Source organism: Lottia gigantea (assembly GCF_000327385.1).
Source record: "Lottia gigantea unplaced genomic scaffold LOTGIsca_91, whole genome shotgun sequence".
In the NCBI taxonomy this organism is placed as follows: Eukaryota; Metazoa; Mollusca; class Gastropoda; family Lottiidae; genus Lottia; species Lottia gigantea.
Window position 1 is genome coordinate 917,055 of NW_008710984.1, and position 27,640 is coordinate 944,694.

At 34.0% G+C, this 27,640-nt stretch overlaps 2 protein-coding genes across 2 annotated transcripts; one reads left to right on the top strand and one right to left on the bottom strand.

The window, feature by feature from the left end:
* Positions 1-6,310: 6,310 nt before the first annotated feature.
* Positions 6,311-14,063, top strand: LOTGIDRAFT_91560 (hypothetical protein; the record flags this gene model as incomplete). The annotated part of the gene is made up of 11 exons (XM_009068604.1): positions 6,311-6,727; positions 6,973-7,955; positions 8,316-8,400; positions 8,809-8,978; positions 9,179-9,367; positions 9,530-9,683; positions 9,815-10,028; positions 10,270-10,470; positions 11,373-11,770; positions 12,357-13,011; positions 13,492-14,063. Coding segments are annotated over 11 exons (4,038 nt in total), but the record flags the coding sequence as incomplete, so codon positions are not given.
* Positions 14,064-18,148: 4,085 nt separating this feature from the next.
* On the bottom strand, positions 18,149-24,252 carry LOTGIDRAFT_236980 (hypothetical protein). The gene is made up of 3 exons (XM_009068605.1): positions 24,149-24,252; positions 21,161-21,722; positions 18,149-18,745 (listed from the first exon to the last, which is right to left on the bottom strand). Exons 2-3 carry the CDS (start codon positions 21,715-21,717, stop codon positions 18,697-18,699), a joined length of 606 nt encoding a protein of 201 aa, XP_009066853.1. The 5' UTR covers positions 21,718-21,722; positions 24,149-24,252; the 3' UTR covers positions 18,149-18,696.
* Positions 24,253-27,640: the final 3,388 nt, after the last annotated feature.

Consider the following 27,640-nt stretch of genomic DNA (forward strand, 5'->3'; position numbering starts at 1 on the left):
AAAAATGACATTATAAAATTGTGGTACATTATTGGTATAGGATTGGTATATATGTCCTTAAATGTTCTGAAAAAGCTCGAATGAGCAATGAGTATTGACTTGCTGATTAAAACTAGAACCTCTTCTGTGATTTAAGCAGCAGATGCGTCATCTAATGAACCTATTAGAAGTACGCATACGTCTGTTTTAGTTTACATTTTGACCGAATTCATACATACTTTGATGAAATTATTGAAGGTGTACACCGTAAGTGATTGGCAGATATGAAGTAAAAGTGGCTACCAGGTAAACTTTCAGTGAATCTTATGAGCGAGTAAAAGTGGATAAATGTTTTATTATCAAACGTTTAGAAATCGTGAGATACAAGGCAGTTAAGTTTCTAGCATATCTGTTGTGTAGGAATGTAGCAGTAGAACGAGGGCGTTAACGTTGGTTTGGAAATGTAGCATCACGAAAGCGGGCTTCCGGAATGACCGAGGACAGAATGCTGTGACATTCGGAATTGTCAATAAAATAAATAATAACCAGTTTAAACAATCGATTATTGTGATCGATAATGGCTTTGATATGTTTGGGTAGATAAAGACTCTAAACTGGGTAAATAAACAAAATGGCCGCTGGTAGTGTTCCTTATGTCTACTGATACTTCGATCTGTGTCTCAGCAATGTACATCTTACTTTTACTGGACAAAATTTGTCAACGATGCAGTTTTGTTATGAGTTTAGGATGATCGTCTACTAGACTATTGCTCCCAATTACAATATACACTCTGGTAATTTTGAAATTCGTTAAATTAGATGATGTAACTAGTACTGGGATTTTATGCTATTTTATTATTTTGGAAAACTCAACATCCACTGTTCGATTCAGGCTTCTTCAAATCGAAGGAAGACCACTAACTAGGACTTTGTTAAAATTTTGAAAAGTGGTATTTTATTGAATTTTATTCAGTTTTAAGTTTCGAGAGAAAAAACATACGCTAGCTGGAATTTCACAGGGTCACGATAAGGATTTCAAATTATTTATGGATTAACTTTAAAAATTCTTTAAAGATTTTTCAAAAGATATCACTCAGAGCTTGGACTTGTTTGTTATTTGTATTCACCGCTGAAGAACTTCAAAAATTGATTGTAAAATTTTGAAGATTTCAAAATATTATTTATCAAATACCGGAATGTTTTTAATTCAGTTTGGAAAATGATTTGTTATTTGCTTTTCCCAAATCTGATTTCATTTCTTAACATAAAAATCGTTTACTGTTATTTGCCAAAATATTCTGTGGTGGTTGTTTAAATGTATTGAAGACAGTTCACGAAAACGGGCCGATGTATTTATATCGAGATTATGAGAATCTTGGAAATGAGTCGATGGAAACGCCTGATATGTTGAGACGAGTATATCAATGTAAAGTAAGTACAGATTATTCTCAAATTTTTAATTCTCAGCTTTGATATAATAACGTTGATTTTAAAATGTGTTAACGTCTTATAGCTTTATAAGAATTTTTGAAATCATGCAAACTTTCTTGTTAAGGTTCAAACCACAACGATATTATGTTATTCAGTATGAACGTTAGTTGATCATGGTAGTTAAGAAACGTAATTGAAATCAGAACAATTTCTATTTGATATTGAAACAATAATAATGTCCTGTCAGAAAAACGCTCTTGATATCACGGTAATGTCATAAATATATCAAAACAAAATTGAATTTATAATAGCGTTCCTTAATCAACGAATATTAAAATCGTGATAGTTTTCTGTTTTAAAATGTTATTTAAATCCTGATGTATCAGTAATGATCAAATTGTTCTTGTTTGTATGTAGCGCAGATTATTATATATTGTATTATATATTATTATTTAGATCATATAATATAATAATAATAGTGTTCTGTTTTGATACAACATTGAAAGCATATCACAACACTAAAATCGTGATGATTATAATTCCATTCTGTTTTGAATCGGATTTAAATCACTGTATACCTTTAGAACTATTTTTGGAATCCTTGCTGTTAATGTTAAACATCAATGTAGAATTTTAAAGGGTTGCTTGTGTTCGTTGAGGATGTAAGACAAAACTAAAAAATATTTAAGAATTATTAATTAAATTGTATTCATAGGTAAATATTGTCGAATTAGAATTTGTCCTATTGTATAGCTAGTAAAATCTCAGCTAATCAAAAAAAATCACTAATTATGACACTTGGTTTGCGAACGTAGCCAAAACGAAAGCAGCCTGGCATTACATGTTTTGATTAATTTAGACTGTACTGAATTGAGTAAGGTGTTCGACTTTCGTGGAACGAATGTGTTCTTATCACTTCAAACGGGATGTAGTGCTTTGGTCATGTTTAAATAGCACCAATCTCATTTCAACGCCCACAAAACAAAGTGTAGATTGCCTGGGTTAACACGGGTTAATATGGCCATGTAAAAACCCGTATTCGCAATACGATGGGTCTTAAGCAAAATAAACGCTAAATTGTAGAGAAATATGTCTCCTACTTATTCTGAAAACTATCGATCCTTTATATGGCCCAGCACCAAAACTAGTTTAAGCTGTTGACTTAGCTATTAGTTTACTTTATATTTTATTAACCCTTTTAAAACAAATTCAAGATGATCAAATGGACACATAGTAGTGAAGATAGCTTGCAAGGCAAGGTAACATAAGCCCATTGGAAGCTGTCCGAAATGATAAAACAGTCTTCAGTGACTAAAGTACGAATTTTCTCATATTGAAAAATTTTATTAGTTTGAATTCAATTACATATATATATGCCAGTTATTTATGCTGAGTAATTCCACCAAATTTAAAAAAATCAATATCAATAACCCAAATACGACAAGTAATTAAATCGCACAGCCTTAAGCAAGGGCAAAAAAAAACATTTTGACACGTTTTTCCTAAGTCAAGGGCAATAACTCAAAAACAATTCATCGAAAAATCATCAAGTTCAAACTTGTCTACGATCTCATCAATATAAATTACGACACCAAATTTCATTAAAATCAGTTGAAAGCTGTAGTCTCTATTGTGTTCACAAACACGCGTTTTTCCTAGGTCAAGGGCACTAACTCAAAAACCGTTCATTGAAAGATCGTCAAATTCGAACTTGACCAGGCTCTCATTAACATAAATGATCATACCAAATTTCTTTAAAATCAGTTAAAATATGTAGTCCTATTGTGTTCACAAACGAATTTGACGCGTTTTTCCTCAGTCAAGGGCAATAACTCATAAAATTTTCATCGAAAATGCGTCAAGTTAGCACTTGTCCGAAATCGTATCAATTCCAATGATCACACCAAGTTTTATCAGAATCGGTTGAAAACTGTAGCTTCTATTGTGCTCACGATCAAATTTTGACGCGTTTTTACAAAGTCAACGACAATAAGTCAACAACCGTCCATCGAAAAAGCGTCAAGTTAGAACTTGTCCGAGATCCAATCCAATCATCACACCAAGTTTCATCAGAATCGGTTGAAAACTGCAGCCTCAATCCTGCTCACGAACTATTTTTAACAGAGTTCGACGCTTTTTAACAAAGTCAAGGGCAATAACTCAAAAACCGTTAATCGAACCTGACCGAGATCTTATCAATCTAAAGCATCACACCACATATTCATGCTGGCGTTTAAAAAGCATACTATAGAAATATGTTCTGGTATAATTTACATCGTTTTTGATAATTAAATTTTGCATACTGACTCTTTAAACGGAAAGGTTTTGGTTATTTTTAAAAAAAGTGGAAAGGGACTTATAGACAGATATCAACCGAAAGAAAGAAAATCGTTATATAAGGTAGAAAAAAAGCTTTATCTGTTTATTGAACTTACACAAGAAACGAATTCATTAATAAAATACACTTGATGTACTATTTCCCTCCCTTTGTAAACTCTTCAATCAATAACAGTTGATTTAAATTTCGAGTACAAAAGAGAGACCCGACTCGTCAACTATTCCACCGAATAGAAAAGCCATTTTGTTTTATATTGTTAGCACCTGGTATTACCTTTGATATGCCTTAGGCATGGGTTTATTTGTCGTTAGTGTTGTTTATGAAAATATAATAATATTGAAACTATGACATACGATTATGTCCGTGTTTGGGTGTAGTCAGCTAGAAGCATTAAAATTTATTCCATTCATTGAAATACGGCAGTTTTATCATTTGCTTTTGGAGGCTGGGTGATTGTCGTCAATTCGCGCCATATGGAAGTTTTGCAAATACTAACTATCCATAATATTTATCCAACCTCAGAGATAACTGCATAACGATTAAAGCAATCGTTTCAACGAAATTGGGTACTTTGCACTAAACTCATAAGATATATATCAGTTGCATTAGGTATGGTCTTGCATTGCATCATTAAGATTAACTTCATCTACCAAAGTTTTGTATAATGGCCATACAGAATTTTTATCTTTTAAAGAGTTTTAAAATACGTTTTTCTCCGACGGAAGAGTTGATAAATCATTTTGAAACGTATCAAATTTTCTGATATTGTGTTCACTTCTGTAATATGCAATCAAGATTTGTCTTTTTCCTGAGTTGATTATAACGTGTTGTTTTCCAGTTTGATTGGTGTCGAGTGCTAGTCTCTTCTGTAAATTCTGGCTTTTGTCCACTAATCATTTTCAATATTGAACATATCGTGTGATTTGAGATGATAAAATATTTTAATGAGGTTTTATTCAAGCGGAGATCATGGATTTGTAAAGTATTTAGGTCATGTAACAATTAAAAAAACGGTTGAATTTAGATATGTTTATTGACGTTTCTCTCCTTGTCTTTGTTTAATTGTATGTTCAGAGGTCCGATGTCAAACTTAATAAAATTGGCTAGTCAAATCGTATGTGACCACACATTGTTTGTTTTGACACCTTAGTCTCAGAAAGCTAATGAATTAGATGAAATCAAGTGGATGTGCACATAGTTTAAAATTACACCTTTGCACAGTGAAGACCATTGTTATATGCTTTAAATTTCCTTAAAACAAGGCGATTTGATTGTTTGGATTATGTGAAAACTTAACAACAAACGTTGCATGCGAGCTATTCTAGATGTGATATGATATATATTTAAATCCTTATTTTGAGAATAACGGGAAAAATGATTGTATTCTGCTATTTTAAAATAGTACACTTATTGCACTATTTGCCTACTTATGTAACTTATCAGTTTAAATTGTATCTTTAAGAAGGGTATTGCTACATTTTTACCTCCGACAGAAAGGATTACTATCATAAAGCAACATAAATGCCACATAACTTTTCTTTAGAAATCGGTTCAGCTTTAAATTAACATTGGGTGAAGCTAAAACCAAAATGGACGGATCAGACTCGATAGAAACTATAATGGTGGAATATAAGGTTCACTATTTGATATCTTTTGAGATGTAGTTAGGACATTGTGAAATGTACAAAGATATCGTTTTCTCTGAAAGAGATACATGTCATAGTTACTCCAATCATAATTTTATTATATGCCCTATTTCCTTTCTTTACAAAGCTTCATAATGCCTTTATTACTTGAAATGTGGGGTATAGGGCAAGGGGTGTATGTTACTTATTAAGACTCTAAAGGTTTGTTTGAAACTAGACCCCCCCACCTCCACAGCATAAACTAAAATATATATAATGGACAGAAACTAAAGTGATTCAGGTATTTATTAAGGAATTTCTCTACGAAAACTCTAGCATCCTTATTGTCCTTACCTTCACATTTACTGACTTTGTATATTTCAGGGAAGTCTCCCCAACACTATGACCAATGGACCTTTCGTAGACAGACCGATAACACTACCGTCCTACGACTCTACATCTGATCTGTTGGGCCAGGAGAACACAGTCCAAGACGGAGTGGTCAATCCTGTTTATCATGATGGCATAGACACATCCAATCTTAACCTGGCTTGCAATAACTATAGGAATCTGCCAGCGAGTGAGATGATGAAAGGTGATCGTGATGATGCCTCGATCAGTGATTCTGGGGATACAGTAAGGAGGAGGCTTCCAGCTGGCAGAGCTGATGCTCGGGACAGCACGAGCAATTCCAGGTGAGTAAATGTTAATGATTAGATTTACGAACTGTACGGAAACTTCTCTTCTATAAGTCTGCCCCTGGTATATTATGTGGCACCTTGAATATATTTTTTTCGTGACTCGTCTTTTAGTGGGAATTAAGGCCAATCGAAGAAGGCTGATTTGAACTGTCCTTAAATAATTACAGCTTTACAATTGTTTTACCCTTTTGTTTTTCAGCTACGATAGTCTACCAGGTGGCATTCGGCCATCTTGGAAAACATGGGACATTTTTCGTATGGTGAAAGAGGATCGTGACAGTACCTTGGATGATCCCACATTGAGTTTGGTGAGAAAGATCGTCAAAGTGACGGTTGGGATATTTTTAACTTTAGCAGTGTTGATGTCCACAGTGCTCAGTAAACTTTCTTTGTTATTAATCACTTCCAATATCTATAATAATATGACGTTAAAGTGCTATGATGGAATATTCGAGGAAACCAAAGTGTGTTCTGAAAAATTACCAGTCTTTAATAACGTGACTATATACGAGATCAACCAGACCGTTGAGATTAGATGGATTTGGGCTTTATTCGCTTGTGTTGTGATACCATATGTGTTCAATTTTGGTCGTTCTATGTGGAGGATGTGTTTTAAAAGCACGAGGAATCCAACATGGGGCGTTTTATTGGCGGTAAGTCTAATATTTATTCCAATCTATCTGGAAATGTGGGTATATTAGACCAGAACATTCGTTATTCTGTTTTAATCTGTGTCGTGTTGCAGTAGAGGTTACTAAGTAGTATCATGGGGGTGGCCTCAGATCGACTTTTGAATAGGCAGTATCCGTGAGCGAATGGATTTTCAACGACTGAAATAGCAGCTGGTAGCACGTTGCAAATCTGATCAATCGTTACATATTTTTCAATTTATTTTCAGGTATTACTTTTCGAATCAATCCACTCCACAGGTATCTGTATATTTACCTTTCACCTGTTGCCACACATTGATTCTTTACGTGGCTTGGTCCTCATGCTAGGGGTTGCCTTCATACCGTCCTGTCTAAAATTATTTGACTGCCAGGAGGAAGGTGGTCGCTCAATTGGTGTCATTGCGTTAGACGTCATCGCCTTAATTATTCAAGCTTCTGCGTTACTGTTATGGACGATAAAAAACGTTGCTTTAGGTGTAGACACAGATGAAAATTGGTCAATACCTATATCGTTGTTCCTAATAAGTTTTGGATGGTGGGAAAACTACATTAATCGTTTTACATGTTTGGGTCCGCTCGGTCGTCACTTACTTAAACTAAAGAAATCCATCCGTCGTATGAGGACTAAAGTGTATACCTTAGTCAGTTTGTGGAAGATAATTTTAACTCTTGGTATTATGACCGTTGTTGTAAGCCGTGGACAGCTGGCCTGTATGAAAGTCCTATATTTTCTTGCTGATCCGTTCAATAACCCTTCCGAATGTCCCAGACTAGTGTATGCCTTCGGTACCGCTGTTTCCTACGATTCTAATGTTCTTAGTAATCCGTTTTGGGTGATGTTGTTTCAAGTGTTTGCCTGTCTCCTTTGTTATTCGTTTGCTAAATCTGCATGTAAAATACTGCTGCAAGTGGGTAGTTTCGCTTTACCTTTAGTGTTATCAATGCCTATTATGATTGGAACGCTAATTAGTAGTTGTGAATCATGGAAAGGGACTTCTGGTGCTGCTAATTCAACTTCAACATCGTGGTTATCTGTGCTCCCAAGTGATATTTATTGGAACTGTCATGCGCCCGGGGAATCTGATAATTATTTGTGGACGTTGCTGGCTGATTACTATATCGTCATAGCCTTGGCTTGGTGGCTGTCCTTTATGTGGGTAGCTGTGCATATTTGGTTTCCAAGAGTTGAGCGACTTGTTCAAACAGAAAGGTAAGGGGGAATAAATGCATTGCTATATTATGCACTTGATGGTAAAATTTATCTGTGCAGAAACCCGATGCGACACACAGTGGGCATAATCAAATAGAATTTTTGAGTGAAATAGATATTGAGTATTTGGTGTTCAATGGTTTTGGCCGGAATGATGTTAGGATTCATTTGTGTAGTCTTGATTGAAGCATGTTTTGTACGTATTGTTTGACAAGAGCATGATATATGTTGTGTAGTGTAATGTAGACCTCAAATCATTCTATTAAACTTCCCATTCTAGGCATATTCAACACTATTGTATTAACAAAACCTCATTAATTTCTAATGATACTTCAGCACACGTTATCTCCAAAATTTCAGATTGTTTGTACAGACCATGTATTGTGGTATATGTTTGGAGCAAAGTTTGATATTGAACAGAAGGCGAGATGATAAAGACCGTGATGTCCACATCTACAAAGCGGTATATACATCATACATTAGTACCTCATCTTAATGCACTTTAATTAATAATCAACCATCTGATGCTGGTGCATGCTGTAGATATTAAGTAGATATTATTAGGATATCTAGTTTTGCGATAGCATAAAGAAGGTTTTGTGTGTATAAGTGCAAAAAGTTTGGAATGAGAATCGATATCGGACTGTCAACCATTTAGTGTCAATTCGTTTCATCAGAAACTTGCGCTTAAAAGTGTTAATTTTATTCATTAAGATATACAATAAATTTATTGCTGTGAAACAAAAAGATAAAAACCACAGACAATTCATGTTCTTATCTTATGTATCATGCCGATCTCTGAATATAAGTAATTTTTGCTGCAATATGAACATGAAATTATGCTGCTTTTCAGAAACAGAGAAATGCTCTTGGCATCCTTCAACTAGAGCCAGATGAAGAAACCGTCCAGCAGCAGACTAGGGGTTCTTTAAGAACTGATGTAACACCAATGCTGTATGTTTGTGCTACAATGTGGCATGAAACGGACAATGAAATGATGCAAATTTTGACATCAATATTTAGGTGAGTGTCTATACATTCAGTAACCAAATAGAGCTTAGGTCGAGATGTGCACAAGAACAACTTATCAAAGCAAGTTTCAGTCAATTAAATATGCAATGCACATGCATGTTCTTTTAAAGCAAGTAGGGGTTTCATATAATTAATGAAAATTTGTGAACATTCAACAGTATTTGTGAGGACTGATTATCTTCACCTTTCAGATTGGATCTGGACCAGTGTACTAGAAAACACGCCTACTTGTTTTTTGATGTTATGGATCCAGATTACTATGAATTTGAAGCTCATATTTTCTTTGATGATGCTTTCGAAAGCCACGAAGATGAAGAATTTGAATATCAGACCAACGCCTTTGTTAAACAATTGGTTAGCGTTGTGGAAAGAGCTGCTAGGTAAGAACGAATTTTTATTTACAATTTTATGATTTGTACTTTCTTAACAATGACCGCTTGACTCTGACAGTGATGGTAAGCTTTATCTTCTCTTCTCTCCATCATAACTTAAAGTTTTCATGAGGGAATATTTGAGTCACTCTGTCTTGTATTTGTTTTTAGTGCTGTTCATCGTGTCCAGGTCAAGATGGAAAGTCCTGCTAAGTATCCAACACCTTATGGTGGCCGCCTAGAGTGGCATCTTCCCGGGCAGAATAAACTCATTTGTCATATGAAAGATAAAGCTAAAATAAGACTTAGAAAGCGATGGAGTCAGGTACGTAAACCTTGTACGTTTTGTGTAGTCAAATATGAAATACACAGAGCTATTTTGAGATCAATATATTTACACCACCGCAAAGCATTCATGTTGCTTGTTATTTTAACAGTCCACAATTATCATTGCAGGTTATGTACATGTATTACTTATTGGGACACAGATTGGTTGGGCAGCCTTTACCAGATGCTCGACGTAAACAGACTATCGCTGATAATACTTATATCCTTACATTAGACGGTGACGTTGACTTTAAACCATCCGCAGTTCAGCTTCTTGTGGATAGGATGAAGAAAAACGATAAAGTCGGTGCCGCTTGTGGAAGAATTCATCCTATTGGAACAGGTATAATTGATCCTGATTTTTTTTATCATTAATGACATATAGATGTATAAAGAATTAAAAATAAATTTAAATGAAATGGATATTTATGTCATACGTTTCTGCATCTCACGGACAATGTTATGCAGAGCAATGATGGGGATTTTAATGCTTAGTCCAATATTCTCTGTTCATTTTCTTCCATTTAAAGAAGGTGTACTTTTCCTGGTGATCATGTACTAAATATTATGCATGGTACCTTTAGGTCCAATGGTGTGGTATCAGAAGTTTGAGTATGCTGTTAGTCACTGGCTTCAAAAGGCCACCGAACATATGATAGGGTGTGTCATGTGTAGCCCCGGTTGTTTCAGTTTGTTTCGAGGTTCGGCTATTATGGACGATAATGTAATGAGAAAATATGCTACTTTGTCCACAGAGGCTGCTCATTATGTCCAGTATGATCAAGGTATGTTAAATTCCCTGATTGTTAATGGGATCGTATTATAAGGATGATGCCTTTTGGCCTTCTTTTTATACGCCCACATTATAATGTCCGTCCGTCCGTCCACAACTGGCTTGTGAACGCGATCGAGACTACAGTTTTCATCTGATTCGAATCAAATTTGGTGTGTTCATTTATATTGATGAGATCTTGGACAAGTTCGATATTCACGATTTTTCAATGAACGGTTTTTGAGTTATTGCCCTTGACTTAGCCAAAACGCGTCAAAATTGGCTTGTGAACGCGATAGAGACTACAGTTTTCATCTGATTTGAATGAAATTTGGTGTGATCATTTATATTCATGAGATCTTGGACAAGTTCGACGTTGGCTATCTTTCGATGAATGGTTTTTGAGTTATTGCCCTTGATTTATGAAAAACGCGTCAAAATTTGTTTGTGAACACAATAGAGACTACAGTTATCATCCGATTTAAATGAAATTTGGTATGATCATTTATAATGATGAGATCTTAGTCAAGATTAAATTTGACAATTTTTCGATAAACGGAATTTGAGTTATTGCCCTTGACTTAGTAAAAACGCATCAAAATTTCTTAGCGTTAGAGGTGACAGTTTATGTTAGAATTTAATAAAATAATGTGTGTTTGTTTAAATCAACAATATCTTGCACAAATTAAATTTTTGGTATGATTTGACACAGATAGGTGACTGCCCTTGATATACTGAAAATATATCAGGAAAGTGGGCGTATCTTGCTAGGCAACCACTTGTTCTGTTATCTATTTACATTGAGTCATGCGCTTACAGTTAATTCTGATAAAAAATAAAATCATAAAACTGATAAAAGGATGCCTCTTCTACGTTATATTTGGTGTTTATTATATAAAATTATATCATTTGTAGGCGAGGATAGATGGTTGTGTACATTGATGTTACAACAAGGGTATCGAGTTGAGTATTGTGCTGCGGCCGATGCTTACACATACTGTCCAGAAGGATTTAACGAATTCTTCAACCAGAGACGAAGATGGTCACCATCAACCATGGCTAATATCATGGATTTTCTTGCTAATTGGAGAGGCATGATCCGCAAGAATGAGAACATCTCTTGTCTGTATGTGATGTACCAATTACTTCTGTTCTTTTCTTCCATTGTAACACCTGGAACGACTTTTCTGCTGATTGTTGGTGCTATCAATATGGCTTTCCCCACCTTAGATCTACTAGATGCATTGTTAGCTAATCTGGCGCCTATTGGGTTGTTTATGGTAGTTTGTTTTGTGGCAAAGCCAGAGTGGCAGGTATTAATTATTTTTATTTTACAAATTGATATAAATCAGGCCTTCTTATATGGCGAAAAAAAAATTATAATTCAAAAATATTATTTATGAAATTAAAAAAGAAATAAAATAGTATAAATAGAATTGATTTTGATTTGACCAATGTTGGCTCCTGTTACTATGTTTTTTGGTGCAAAATTAGTGCCAAAACTGTGTAAAACCTTAGAACTTCCGGGCCCTGGACCCCACCTGCTAGCTTCGCAAGCTAAGCTCTATTTGACCCTTCTATACATTCATAATATGCATTTGGCCCTTTACAAAAATTAATTGAGAAGGCCTGATATAAATCAACTCGGAAGTTTTATAAGCCATAAGGTTGTATCAGTTCAGGAAACATTTAAGATAAGTGCGTCTCTGTCGGTGCTTGGTAGAAGGCGAAAGACTATGTGTTAAACTTCCTCAAAATGGTTACTCTATGGCAGCGAAATGTCAGTGCTTGTTGGATTATGTAATGAATATTGACCCTGTAACACATATCATCCAAATAAACTTAACATTCATTTGTCCAAAACATGCCATTTAAATCAATGTATTTAAAATATTTCAGCTTCGTATGGCAGCTATCCTTTCTGGTGTTTATGCTTTGGTGATGATGTTGGTAGTGGTTGGATTAGCTCTCTCAGTTAAGGCAGAGGGACTTTGTTCTCCAGCAACAATTTTCATGATCTTCCTTATAGCTGTATTCATGATAGCAGCTATTCTTCATCCAATGGAGTTCCTGAACATATTTTATGGTGTCTTGTACGTTTTAGCTATTCCTAGTATGTCGATGTTACTGATGATTTACTCAATGTGTAACCTACACGTGGTATCATGGGGAACCAGAGAAACGGCCACTGCTGTACCATTAAACGCCAAGAATTTGAAAAAGAATAAAGATGGAAAACTGCAGTCTCTGTTGAATATGTTCGCAAGCAACAAAACTGAACTTAAGAGTGAATATGGTTTTTCTTTTGGAAACTTGTTTCGATGCATATGTTGCCCAAAGAAAGTAGAAAATGCGGAAGAGGTACGATTTGGGGTAATACTTGACAAGCTTTCAAAGATTGAGAGTGCTGTCGGTGCTTTCCGTAATGGCTATCAATCCGTTCCGAACAGCCCTAATGACGATATTTCCAATCAACAATCAACTACCAGGGATGAATCTAATATGACTACTATTAGTACAGTCAGTGATACTGATCTACAACCTAAACTCAAAGGTAAGGCTTCAGGCAATTGCTGGGTTGTTTATTTATTTTTTTGTCAGTCGGACATTTTTCAACGACTTGTAAAATTTGATCTCAATTTCAACTTGAGAGTAGGTCTACTATACCATGTTCTACAGCACTGGTATTGTCATGATGTTTGACAAAAGAAAGGTCAACTGTGTCATTTAACGAACAGTTCTACTTTGTCACTAATTATAATTATTTTGCCAGGCTATCAAAAATAATGTGCATTTGCAGTACATTTTTAATCTACATTTATCCTGTCCCTTCTTATTGTTTTGGATACTTTAATTTTTGGAAATAATCAAATGCTTTTTATAGCACAAATTTGTTAGTTATTAATTTGATCTGCTACTTGGAAATAATAACGTATCTGATGAACCATCTCGCTATTCCTTGCGCGGATTATCTGGCAATCGATATCATTATTTGTTGTTGAGTTTTGTACATATATTTTAATTCTTCTTTCAGAAATCACTCCAGTAGTTCACAGTCACTACGATCACGAGTTTTCTCCATTTTGGTTAAAGGACACGGATATTGGGGAAGGTCGTGTGCGTTACCTAAGTCCTGAAGAGGATCGTTTTTGGAAAGAATTGATTGCAAAATATCTTTTTCCCTTGGAGAACAACGTTGATCATCAAAAGAAAATAAAAGTAGATCTGAAAGAATTGAGGAACAAGATGTGCCTTATGTTTTATATACTTAACGCCTTGTTTATAGTCATCATCTTCACACTACAATACACGAACGCAATCCAGGGTGGGGACGGTCTAGCTATCCCATTGCCGTGCTACACTGTTGATAAATCTCGAAAATTAACACTCGAACCAATTTCCATGTTGTTCATGATCGTGTTCGGAGTATCACTTCTTATCCAATTCATTGCTATGTTCTTCCACCGAATGAGCACCTTCCTTCACATAATTGCTTCCACGGACGTCAACTGTCTCAAAATGAATCAGTCAGAGCTTGCGGCTATGGACGTGTCCGATAAGCTGGAATTGGTTCGTCAAATGCAAAGTTACAACGAAGACGATGATACCAAATCGATATCTTCCATGGGATCATGTGATAGTGTTGAAGATGACAGCAGCATAACAAACGATGATTCGCCAAAACCACGAAGGCGCAAGACGGTCATGAGACTGACAAGACGTCGTCGAAAACCACCAGAGCAAGCCGGTAACCTGACCTCTAAATTTATGTCACGATATCTGAAACTGGCTAATGACCTAAAGAAAGCAAGACTTTCAGAGAGTGAGGACATCAATGGTGGGCCTAAAAGAGACAGCAGCAAGAAGAGAAAGAAGTCATTTAAAAGGTCAGATCGAGCATTAAAGAAGCTCGAAAATGACAAACAATCTGTGTTAACAAAGGCTCAGAAATTCCAACGATATAAAGGGATGCCGAATGGTGATACTAATACTAAAGGTGACCCTTGGTTTAAAATGATGAAAAATGCTCTAACAACTTCCAGATCCAGTTTAAACACCATTGGCGAGGAGGACCATAAAGGTGGCCATAGAGGAAAGTTCCGGCGTTCGAGTAGTATTGACCATGGAGACGCTCGACCCACTTTAGAACGGCAGAATACTGGAGAGTTCAGACCTTCTCGTGCTAGTTTTAGTGCCTTTCCATCCGCACCATTGACTGTTGTCACTGAAGATACAACTACGAAAACAGAAGAAATCTATGAAGACGTGGATGTGGAACTTGATGCAGGTAGTAGTACTAAGGAAGACAACTCTAGTTTAGAAAGTAATGAAGACATAGAAATGAAAAACTTTGGAGAAAGTGCCGGTATAACTAATCATAAGTTATGATGGTCTTCTAACCCAGATGTTGAAAAGACGCACTCCCCTATATTCAACTAAATAAGGAACCTGGGGTGTAGAGCAAATATCGTTCTGGAAATAAGATTTGATGTTGCGATGGGAAAGGCTCTAAGTAAACGAACAAATATACTTTTATTTATGCCATCTCACAAACTAACTAACTCACAAAGATTTCGTGGCGTAAAGATCCGAATGACCAATACTTACTGTGATATTTTTGTTATATACTACATCATATCCAAAGATATTTTAATATTATTAAGTCTCGTATATTATGCAAATACTAAAGTCAACGATCTTGAGAATCAGTGTCATAGAAATGTGTCAAACTGCCATAGTTCCAGTTGGGTGTACAAAATAAATGTTTATTTGTTGGTTGGCTGTATTGTAAGCAGGGCAAAACTATTTAAAGAGAAGAATGGATAAAACATTAATGTTCAAAATTTTTGTTAACGAATTTGTGTAATCTATAAAGGGATTGCACTTTTCGGATCTCTAATATTTATCGGAAAATATAAATAAGTATATGTTACAAGGTCAATCATATTCAAGTATATATGAACACGTGCCCACTACAATAGTAATGTTTCTTGGTTATTTTTACCTTTTGGGATATTGTGCTACCACAAACTTGACGTTTTTAGACAAAGGACTTACGTCGATCTGCTGGTACAGAACTCTTAGCAGAAGGATAATTAATATTTAAATTGAAATTATGCCATCGTGAGTAAAATGCATGTAAAATACCGCTGATATGAAATCGCATGTAGAAAGAGTATCGACATGCGATACATTTTCATCAATTGTATCTGTTTTGTCATGTTCCTTTCGCAACGGTAAATATTGTAAAAAATAGACAATATTTACCGCTGCTAAAGGAGCATGCTGTTGTGTTTGATAAAGTATGTTATTTATTGGGTTGCTTATATTTCAACCCCATTGTTATTCAAACAACATTAAGTGAGGAGCGAGACTACCATGACGTCATAGTGTTCAAAGAATCAAAAAATATATAAGTCTTTATCAACTAGTCATATATAAATTGAAATAATCTTGCATAGCTTTATAATAATAAACATTTTGGCAATAGTAACACTATTTCCTTCCCTTTTTGAGTTGTTTTGCATCAAGTGTAAGGAAATTGTAAGAGTCATTTTTATTATTTTTATATTCCTTATTTGGAATTTACGATTTACAATAATCGATATTTTTCGATATTTTTCATAGTAAATATACTTTAAATGTGTATGCTTTAGTCAGTCGCTTTTTGTCATAATCTTCCTCTTCTAAGTCAACATTAAAGCTATTGTCAACAAATCAAATAAAGAACACTTAGGTGATAATGTATCTGACATTTGGCCATTTATCTTTCCTTAAACTTTTAATAATGCAAAAAATGTTACCTATCAAAAAAACCATGTACAGCCTTTAGTTTCAAGAACCATCCGCTATTTTATCAGACGTATTCTTTTTGCTTAATTAGAAAAAACACCTAATTCTGTGTGTGCGCAGAAACCGAAAACCTCGGGTTTACAGCTATCCATAAACTTGCCTAATTTATAATGACGGAAGTTACATTTGTTCTTATGTTTGCTTGAATTATTGCATATATTGTAAGGCTTCTTATTGTACATTTCTAGACATATTATCCTGGTCCTCCCTGCGTATTTTGTTTCTGATAACACTATCGATTATATCTGTTAATTACAACAAATCACAATCCTTGTGTTGTGAATTTTTATACGCCCACATGAAATGTGTAACGTCAGCCATGTCCATCGGTCCACAATTTTTCGTAAACACTAGAAGGCACAATTCCTGACTGATTTTGACGAAACTTATGATGATTGTAATAACCCAAGGATGAACACTATTGAAAATCAGAAAAAAAGATAAATATTTGGTATTATAGAAGGTGCAATTCTTGACATGATTTCTAGATTTTGACGAAACTTGGTAGTATTATACAGTATCGCCCCCAAAAAGTTTAAAATAAGTGGAAGACTGAAGGTTGAATATTTCATACTGGTAACTGTAAGCTTACTGCCAAATCTTTTTGTTTAAAATCAAAGCTGCCAGGGAGCGTATATTACCTGGCAAGCTATCTTGTATGATTTCCATTATATAATAATTAACAAAATAATTATCTGTTATACTTTTGCATTCCTTTGAACACAGTTATCCATTTTCCCATCGGCGTCTTTCTGTTCTGTAGTATTTTTTGGACTCATACGTTGTAGGAGAGCAAAGATATGTATACACATCGTTTGTATGCTTTAACGTTTATATCCTGGAAAATAATATTATTTATGTTTTACTGGTACCCGGGTGTGCATGCATATCTTTCCTAGACTGTACACATTAATTTATCTCATTCCATTATTCAAGAACCTTTATTTTATATGTTTTATATTATAAATATAATTGTAAATACTATATTTATATCATGTATCTTGCCTTATTAAATTTGTTATAAATTTATCTTTGTCGTGTTTAATAACCTATCTTTATCCCTGTTAGATTGGCCCATACTTTGGTAGTTTTCCAAATAGCAATTGAATCACCTTATTAGTATAAGTATGTATCATATGGACTTGATAAATAGAAATGTCTGGAAACTATAGTTCAGAATTCAAAATTTATTTCAAAAAAACACAACACTTAAACAATTTACACAATTATTAGAGAAAAATGTAAAACCTAGTTTAACTTTTATTTGTAGCCTTTACATATCAAATACTTCATTATAGTCTGCCTAGGCCAACGAAACGGCTAAAAGTGTGGAGCATACGGACACTTTTAATTCAGAGTCGGCCAGGCCAATTGGTGTGCATTCAAAAGATCCCGAACACTTAAAAGAAAGTGTTTTGTGAATTCCTGTTGCCTGTAGGATGTCAGCTGGTACAATGGAATATTACCCAAAGTTCTGTGAAACAAAATACCCTTCTATTTATACAGTTTTCTTATTTCTAGGATATTTTATTGATCAATATCAAGTTGTCAATTAACCATTTCTGGAAAGCTGAAAATCGAAAAACAGTAGACAAACTGTGATCGCTGTCTTGGACAATCTCCCCCTTTTCATTAGCTCAACAACCCATAAAAGTTGGTAAAACTCTCAATTCATAATTCCAGCTCACCTTTATGAAAAATATGATTGCGTGACTAACATTGAGATCGTGAATTAATCATTACCATAACGTATTTTCTCGCGTTTTTCGTACTGATTTTGCATCCACTGGGCATTCTCAGTGTGAATTTTTCAAATGAAGATTGTTTAACACGATAATCCGTTAATGACATTTTATCTGCCAACTGTCAACGATATATAGTCATTTTACTGGATGAAGAAGATAACAATAGTTACCCGCAAATTTTTCAGAATACATGTATATCGGACAAAAAAAAACGTCTCGCATCTACTGAATTCTATCAACACGTTGTTCATTACAGTCTTTTTTAGAAGTTTATTTGTTTCACCAGCTGAAATAGTTTAAGCACAGTATGACCAATTTGGCCACTATGTCATTGTCTGCTACTTTATTTTGAATGATGCACTTTGTATTCTTTCTAAACGCATAGGGCACTGTCCTTTATTGCCTCAATTGACCAAAATAATGCAATGAAATATGAAGCCAAATAAAATAATTTAAGAACGGCTGTCAATAAAGACAATATTTATCGGTCCACATAAAATTATCCATTACTGTCCAACTTTTACATTATAGTTATGCAATTATATACAATTTGCCTTCCCTCAACAGTTTAAAATAGATTATTTGGTTTAAATACTTTAACAACACAACAACACTACGTGCATATTCTCGTTCAAATCACTTCATTTTTCAATCAATCCATTTAATAATCGGACGGGAATAAATTGGTTTCTGAAAATAAAATCAACATAGTGTGAAAATAGATGAAGTACAAAGAATGACCTAGAATGGCAGATACAATCCTTACAGTACAGTATCAAATGGAATCATGAATAAAGGATATGCCAATTCAACGAGTTCTATAATGTTATTTGCAACGTGCTCTTAGATGAATAACATTAATGAACGTGTTAGGATATCAACGTAGTAATAGTATTCTGTTCATATGAATTATTTGAAAAAACAATTTTTTTTTCCACTTAGAAAAATTAATGTGCCAAAAGTACAACAATTTTTGTCTCTCAAATAATGTTTTCAATAAGCGCCTGGACACTAAGACCTATCAACATCCAAAATCCTATAGAAGCAATATTGAAACAATTTACATGTATTGCGAAATTTGTATTGTTACTAAAGGATGGGCGTGCGTGATGATATCCATTAAATGCGCAATACGCCAACTCACCGCTTTATTTCAAAGACAATTTCGTGCATGATAGGCATTTGATTGCGTACACGAGGGAAATGTTTACATTCCCAGTCATAATACGTCGCGAGATATGTACACATACTTATAATTACTTCCCAATATTAATGGCAAGTGGGCCTTTGGGAGAGGTACCCTTAATAGTACTTTAGACCCATTACCAACAACTGACTGTCTTTGTTCTTCATCCTAATGATTCTAAGTGATTATTTTTTCTAATGAAACATAAATTTAGGTATATCAGTATAGTTGTTAATAATGAATTACCCAATAATTATATTTTATATCACATCGTATTCATAAAACTCAATATACATTGTTACTTATTATATCATTGCCGAGTGTAAACAGACATTAATGAGACATATATCATTATATTTATATCATATACCTGGACCTTTAGTCCTTTCAAATTCTTTTTTGACATCAATATCAGTTGAAAGGGCTTGTTTTACAAAAGCGTACATATATTCATACATCATACATTAATTTTGTTCAAATATTTATTTTTCAAACCTTTTGCTATTTACATAAGAAACAAAGCAATCTCAATTTAAAAGTAAATTACGTTATTAAAGTTGAAACATCATTCAGTCAAATTAGAATGAACAAGAAAAGGTGTATTCAGTGTCTCGGAATACACATTTTGTTCGCGTCACAAAATCCCAGCGTTGGAGAGGACAGGAATTTGATTGGCTTGCGGTGTCATCAAACAGACGAATGTTCAAGAAGGCCGTCTTTAGACAGTTTGGTCTAATTCATTTTAAGACTGGAATATCAGTGAAAAGACTGTCATATTCATTGCATATATCCTTGGTGTCAAATTCGCCAAGTGTAAATATACATCAAAGCTTTCTCGGAATAACGCAATTTCATGTTTACGTCAGTTTAAATTAAAAAATACCTGTTTCAAATGTCACAAAAAGGTCAAATTATTATAATATAAATTTCCCCCAGTCTTTAAAATCCTAAACCATTGATTCTGCAGAGCAGAAAGCTATGTTAATTTCAGATCAATCTCAATTCAAAACCATTTGTTTGCTTTGCCGTCAAATGGATAAATTGAACAGAAGAATTACTAAATGTCATGATCACCGTTTATTTATTTGATAAATTACATTTATTTACCTTAAATTAAGTGACACATTATTCTATAATCAAATAATACTTTATATTTATTGAATGATTAGATTTTTGCCATTGAATGACCGATTGATGACATATCAATGTTTGTCTTTGGTGTCATTTGTTATTGTGATATGGTTTAGTGCAGACAATCTCCAAGAACTCTCTCAGATTTGAATAGTACTTTGCAATATGGTCGTCGCTCGAAATTAGTGCTTCTCAACGGGGAAAGAATTCTTAGACCAAGGGGAGAATTAATGCCAGGGGGAAATGGGGAGGAATCTACTTATGCCATTACCTACCACGTATCTGGTGGAGTGTGGAATCATACATTAATGATGTACTCAGACAGAAACTTGGTTCGCAGAAGATAACTAATTGAGTTCATCGTGAACCAACACTAATGGTCTCATTGTACTATCTTGATATGTGGAGTATGAATTTATATTCATTAATGGTTAACCGTTGCATTAATTTTTCTAGTGAAATACGTTTCAAAATAACTCATTTATTTTTGGAAGGAATATATTTGGAAGAACTCTTCCAGTGTCTTCTCTGAGGTTGAGAAGCACTGCTCTAAATGGGGGTTTGCTTATATTTGTCCCAATAACACCTTTCATTTCAGGATTACGTGTATTTATAACTAAGTCGGTTTTAAGTATTTTACTAGAGAATTTCATTTGCATATTGGTCATGCTAATTTTGAGGGCATGTGATGAGGCAGTTACTGGACACACTTGTTCGGATAACACTGATGTTTCCAGATTAGCATGTTTGCGTCAGGTGTCTACTAGAATTAAAGTACCGGTACTTACCCAACTTTTCTCATTTGCACCAATCTAATTATTCTGTTGTTATTTCTGGACAAATCATTTGTTTCATCAACTAACTTAAAAGGGTTATTTACTCTTGTTTTGGTACCTAGCAATTCCTTAAAAGTGGTGAAATAGGCATTTTCGGGTAGTCGTTCTTGACTTCTTTTTCCTGGTACAAATGATCCAATTCCAACTCTTTGAGCTCTCGTTGTACCCCTTTTGTTACTTGGCGCTCTCTGTAGTACCCGATTTTGGTCTGTGAATAGTTTATTGAGAAGCCCTACACTGTGAGCGAACTGGGGATATAACGCTCCAAATTCATCATGGTTTTCTTCATCCTCGAATACTTTGATTGAAGGAAACATTTCCAGATGATCTTGACTTCCTCCAGAAGGTACTCTGGGTTCCCTCTCCATCGATTCAAATTCTTCTCGTGGTAAAACTCCGGGAAACATTGAATTGTCTCCCGTGCTAAACTCTCTCGGTACTACGACCATCCTGCTACTTACAACTGGAAATAACGCCATTAAAGCGATCCAGATCATGCATCCGTTCATTATTACTGAAAATGATAATGATAAATAACTATAGATGACTGTAAATACGCTCAACTAAGACGAAATATAACGTGTCAATTACAGTGTATATTATAATGAAATATTATGACTTAGTCGTGATAAAAAGTTTCGAAATTGGGAAAAATCCTCATTTCCGATAAATTCATAACCAAATCAAATTTAACAAAATTACTCTACTGAGTCGATATTGAATCTCTGAAATATGCTTTTTAAGTAAGTAAGTAATTTATAAAACAACGCAAAATAAATAACGCCTAATAAATTCAGAAAGTAACAGTACATATACATATTGCTTTCGCTTTACAAATCATACCGTCTTTTTGAAAAACACCCTTTTCAATTGAAAATGAACCAATTTCCTGGACCGAACTAATCTTTAACAACTTGCATGCTTTGAAAGCCATCATGTAGTCCGAAGTTCATGAACATTACTGTGCTTTTTCTTATTCAATGCCGTCCAAATATAGTTTAAAGCTGACAAGTTTTCCAATGTTAATTCTTCTTCAACCCATCCCGGCATCACACTATTTGACAACCCATTTAACCTTTCTGGCAGAACATTTATCTAGAGCTGTGGTTCACAACCTTGGTTTGACAGGCTGAATTAAGTAGCTTCGCGTCGAAGAAGCTTTCCAATGAAAGGTCTGAGGGTGTACTCCCCATGAAAAATAAAATTGATTTGGAGCATTCTTACACATATCGTGTAAAAATGTCATGAAATAACATAGTAGAAGGTTGAGCAACTAAAATCGTAATTTTAAAACGTAACGTGAAATTTAGTACCAAGTTGATACAAAATCACTATTTATACAGTGACCTATTCTAGCATTTACACTTCGCTAGATCATAGTGACATACTATCAATGTCAAGCATAATATACCACAACCATCATTATCACTATTAATTGATTTTCCCATTCCTATTTATATATATTGTTGTATATCATTATATATTATCATGTTTGCTGCCAAAAAATAAAGGCGGACAATACAATAAATAAAACTAAGTCTAATATCTGCCTTGAAAAATCAGTATCGGGTTATATTTCTAATATAATAACAAATGTTATCTCCCTTGGGAAATTTGGAGACTGTCATTACATGTAAGTTCCAACATAAATAATGTCGTATCAAAATCTTGTTTTAAAATTAATTAGAAATAAAGTGGAGCTGGGTGAGGAGGTGAGGGGGGTGGGGGTGTACCGGGAAGCTCTTGGACAATTTCAAAATATTCTATGAAGCTCTTATGTACCTCTCCGACATTCGTCAACAAATATCACTCAGATGCTCGGACTACTATTCAATTTTTCTTATACTTTGAGGTTTCAAGAAAGAAACAATATGGCAGCAGACTTCGTGTCTCATTCCAATTTTAATCATGGTAAGTGGTTCTTTTTATCAAATTACACCAAAGAAATATTTCTATGCATGATGTTATTTTAAAGTACTTTAAAGACGTATGAATTCATGCATATTCATGCATATACTACCTCTGAAATATATATATATTGATCATTACTTTTTTGTTTAGCACAATATCCACAGAGAATTAATAAAAACTCACTGGAATATTTCCTGTAACATTAAGGAAAAAAGTATACAAATCATGATAGATTTTAAAATTACTGGAGGTAGTAAAATAAAACGGTATTAGCAAGCGAATTATTCCTGATGGAGAGTCATCTTAATATTTGAACCATCAGCTAGTGGACATCGATTGAAGAATTTAATATCTAATTCGCCTACATTTTTCTAAAGCCTATTTTGGTAGTCGAAATTGTCTTCTCTTCCATGAAATCAGAAACGTTCTTATGACATATGACATGCAAAAATTTTAAACTTTAAATTTAACAATAACTGTGCGCAAGTTGTTTAAAACGTCATACATGGCGAGAGTTTTTTTAAATAAAGCTATATCCTTGGAACTTAGTACGAGAAATAGATAAATCGTCCCTTTGCGAACTAATAAAAAAGCCACAGCTCCTTAAGATACGCAAATCTGTTGAAGCAAATTATATACGGTGTATAAATAAAGATTTCAAACAGAACTTACCGGAACATAATAACGTATAGTTTCGATTGCAACAATGAGAATTTTGTCTATGAAACACGATAGCCAACAAAGTAATTGATTAATAGAATGATAATTAAATAACATGATTTATCAAAATATCACTAAACTTAAGTTTAAAGAACTAAGCATCAAATAATACTAAAAGAGGCAATTTAATTCTGGATAAAATTGTGTTTCTACAATATGTTATCTAAAATTCTAAAATAAAAATAAAAACGAGTAGCTTTTTTCAGCAATCAAACTTAAAACTTGTAAATATTGTCCATACAAAACAATGATATGGAAATAAAATTAAAATACAATAAAAGTTTCAAAAAGTTACAATGTAGTACTTACAAAATCACGAAAAAGGTCCGCTACACTTGACTCTCTCTGGAACAGTGTGTAACGTTCTGGCCGTTGAAGATAGTTATCGTTATCGAACAAAATGAATTATTACAGTCGTCTATATTAATTTTTATTTCCAACTCATTTCACAAATTAAAGCCTCTATTTATATACTGATGTACAGGCGACACGACAGTAATGAGAAATTCTGAATAATTAACATTAATAATTAAGGCACAGAAAGAATGAACAATTGGAAAACCAGTTCTGATATATAGACGTTCATTGGTGCATCGTGGAAACTATCCCAGTAGCGTGCAGAGTACGATTTTCGCCCGATTATCATTAAACGCGTGAGCGTTGGAGTTTTGTATTAATCTAAATTGGGCACATGAATCCACATGGAAAAAAGTGCAGCAATTTGATTTTTCAAGTCAGCCATATTGATACTGCTATGGTATCTTTTGACGTTCATTAACAACGCTCGCAAACAATGGACAATGGTCAGAAACGATAAGAAAGGCGACCAAACACCGACCAGAATTCGCCAATGTCGGTATCTGATCGTTATATGGTCTTCAATGGTCGCAGTAATGTCACGTAATTTCTGAGTGTGACTATCTCTACTCCGCAAATTCCAGTCCTGTCCGACAATGTGTCAAAACAATCGTATGTTCAAGTCGTTTCGTGGTCTTGATGTGTTGAAAAATTTCACATGAAACTCTGGATTTTCAATTTCGTTTTTTTTCGGTTCCGTTGTCGGGGAATTTTTTATTTTATGTTCGCTTGATCAACGAGAGTGTCGAATAATAGCAACAAGGTTAGATCAGTCAACTAACGCAAATGATAAAATATTGAAAAGAAGTAGAAAGGTCATATGAAAATAAAACAATTCTATTTTTTTGGTCTGTCACGAAATGTAATTACACAGTGACGCTAACATATCTGTTCAATGGCGCCACACCCCCACTTATCTACCTACCAGCAACTGTTTTCAAAACTTTAAATTCGTTGCTATAGGATCATGCCACCCTCGAATGGACGTTTGAATACATTATTGTTTAATAACGTATTAATTTAAATTAATCTATACCCCAATGTATTGGTAATATTATGTCTTAATTTCCGGAATCACAGATGTCGGAAGAGGTCGATGCAAAAAGTGTGTTTGTTACACATTCAAGGGCTTCTCTTTTGAATTCCTGTGTGATACTAATCAGGCGAATAAATGTTTGACGAAAATGGTCAGATCTTCTTTACCTTTCATTTCGTTTTTCTTTTTCTATAGAGTTAATATTTTACATTACCATGTATTGAATGGATTCATTTTACATGATTTGTATATATAAGTTATAAATAATGTAAATGTTATATTTTATTCCAATTGTTCATAAAACAATCGTTGTGCATAACTAAAATATATAATTTATACCATGGGCATTTTTATTTAAGATCTTCCATCATCTTTACAAGTAACATTGTTCTAGTATTTCACTTTTTCTCTCTGTTTGTTAAAGACAAATGAAATGGAATTATATAGAAAGTTTACATTTAAAGGGATATACTAATCTTAATATTTCCTTAAAGGGATTGTGAAGAGGTTTACTAAATTTTGTATGTGTACAGCGGACACTGATAGCAACAATTAGCACCATTCCAATTTTCAATCAGTCGTCTGTGGCTCTTACAAATTTACTTAAAAGAGGTGTTGGATGACGCCACTAATCGTGAAATATGTTTGATCACATAGTGCCCATCGCTATTAGTGGCGTCACTTAGCTTTATTTGAATTGCAGGAACCATAGACGTCTGATTGAAAAGTTGGAATGGTGCAAATTACATATAGTTTCCAGTTACAATTACAATCCCTTTAACAAGCTGATAGAGTTTAATTTCAGAAATCCGTATTACTTTACAGAGATAAAATATTTTGTCTGTTGAATTAGAAGCCACACCTGATATAATTTCCTTCACCATCACCCCATCTTACTTGTAAAGAGTATCTGGGTCTTTAGAATAATTTGCGCCACTGTTAAACTGCAAGAGGTATCGATCTTTGCAAGGATGAAAAAGCAAATGTTTTGAACATCACATTGTCTGAATAGAATATTGAAATTCGCAAGTACAACATATTTTAATGTCTAATTTACAACAGCAGTAAGAATGCATTATTCTAGTTTTTTTTTTAACATAATACATTCGAGACCAAAAGAACCGAGAATCGAAACAATTGGTTTGCGTTATGACTGCGTTCTATATTCTTTGAACAATACACAATACTATAAATAATAGGTATTATTCCAATTAAGTCTCACGAAAAGGTTACGCGTTGAATGCTTAATAGACGAACGCAAGATTTTCTTTGAAATCAGTTCAGCTATTAATATCACACAACTATTTCTGAGGAATAATTTGGCGTTATATTTATTATTGATGCGTGTAGTGTTAAATTGAACAATGAAAATACTGTTCAACGTCATGCTTGAATCTGAAACATTCCTTTTAAAAAGTGAAATTACAGTTGGCATCGAAACAGACAATATACTTCACTCTCCATCCACTAATAAATAGAACCAATGCAGATTCGCATAACGCATGATGCAACGTTTCACTGAGACTATCCATATTACTTTTCAGAATTATAATCCCCTACCCGTTAAACCTATGTTCCAACATCATCATTTTTGTGATAAAAAAACAAAAATAATCATAATAGATCAATCATTGCTGTGTTTTACATCAATCCTGTTTCAATCCGTCAAAAACAATGCTGAGTGATAAAACTGTGTGAAACGTGTCGAAATGAATATGATAAAAAGATGTAAAACTGATAGTGATCAATTTGTTTAGGACTCTGGCATTAGTAGTCCGTGGGGTATAAACATGAGGTTTCAAATAAGACTTTTGACCCCTACCGAACTTTTCGTTTTTTAAAATGGTTCTTTGTAGTTATTGTTTCTTGTTAGTGGTTTGGTTCTGTAAAACAAATACTATATATGGTGTGGCACTAACTATTTATTTGAAAGAAAGTGTTACATCAGTTGATTACTCAGATATCACTAAAACTAGTCCCGTCATCTTTTGTTCGACAGTAACCTTCCATCGAAAAACCTTCATTTGATCTCTTGGATCGTTATCTTCGTAAAAAATAGATATAGGGGAACTTGGAGATATAGAAAACGGGCTTAGGTAACTAAATCCAACAGGTGGAGTAAACCAAGACCATCGTTTATATTTGTATATTTGTTTCAACAAACTAGAACATTATGATTATGATTAAACAATGAAAATAATCCCAATATAAATTAACGAAAGATTAATTACAATACCTTTGTCCCAATAAAAACTGTAAAAATGGTAATATGTATTTGTCTATTTCGTAACATACAAACAAGTATAAATCGAGGTTTAACCATTTTAAAGACATATCGTGTGTATCAAGCCAATGAATTCACGTACGTTATTTGCTTTTATTATTTATGTCGCTTTAAATGTGACAGT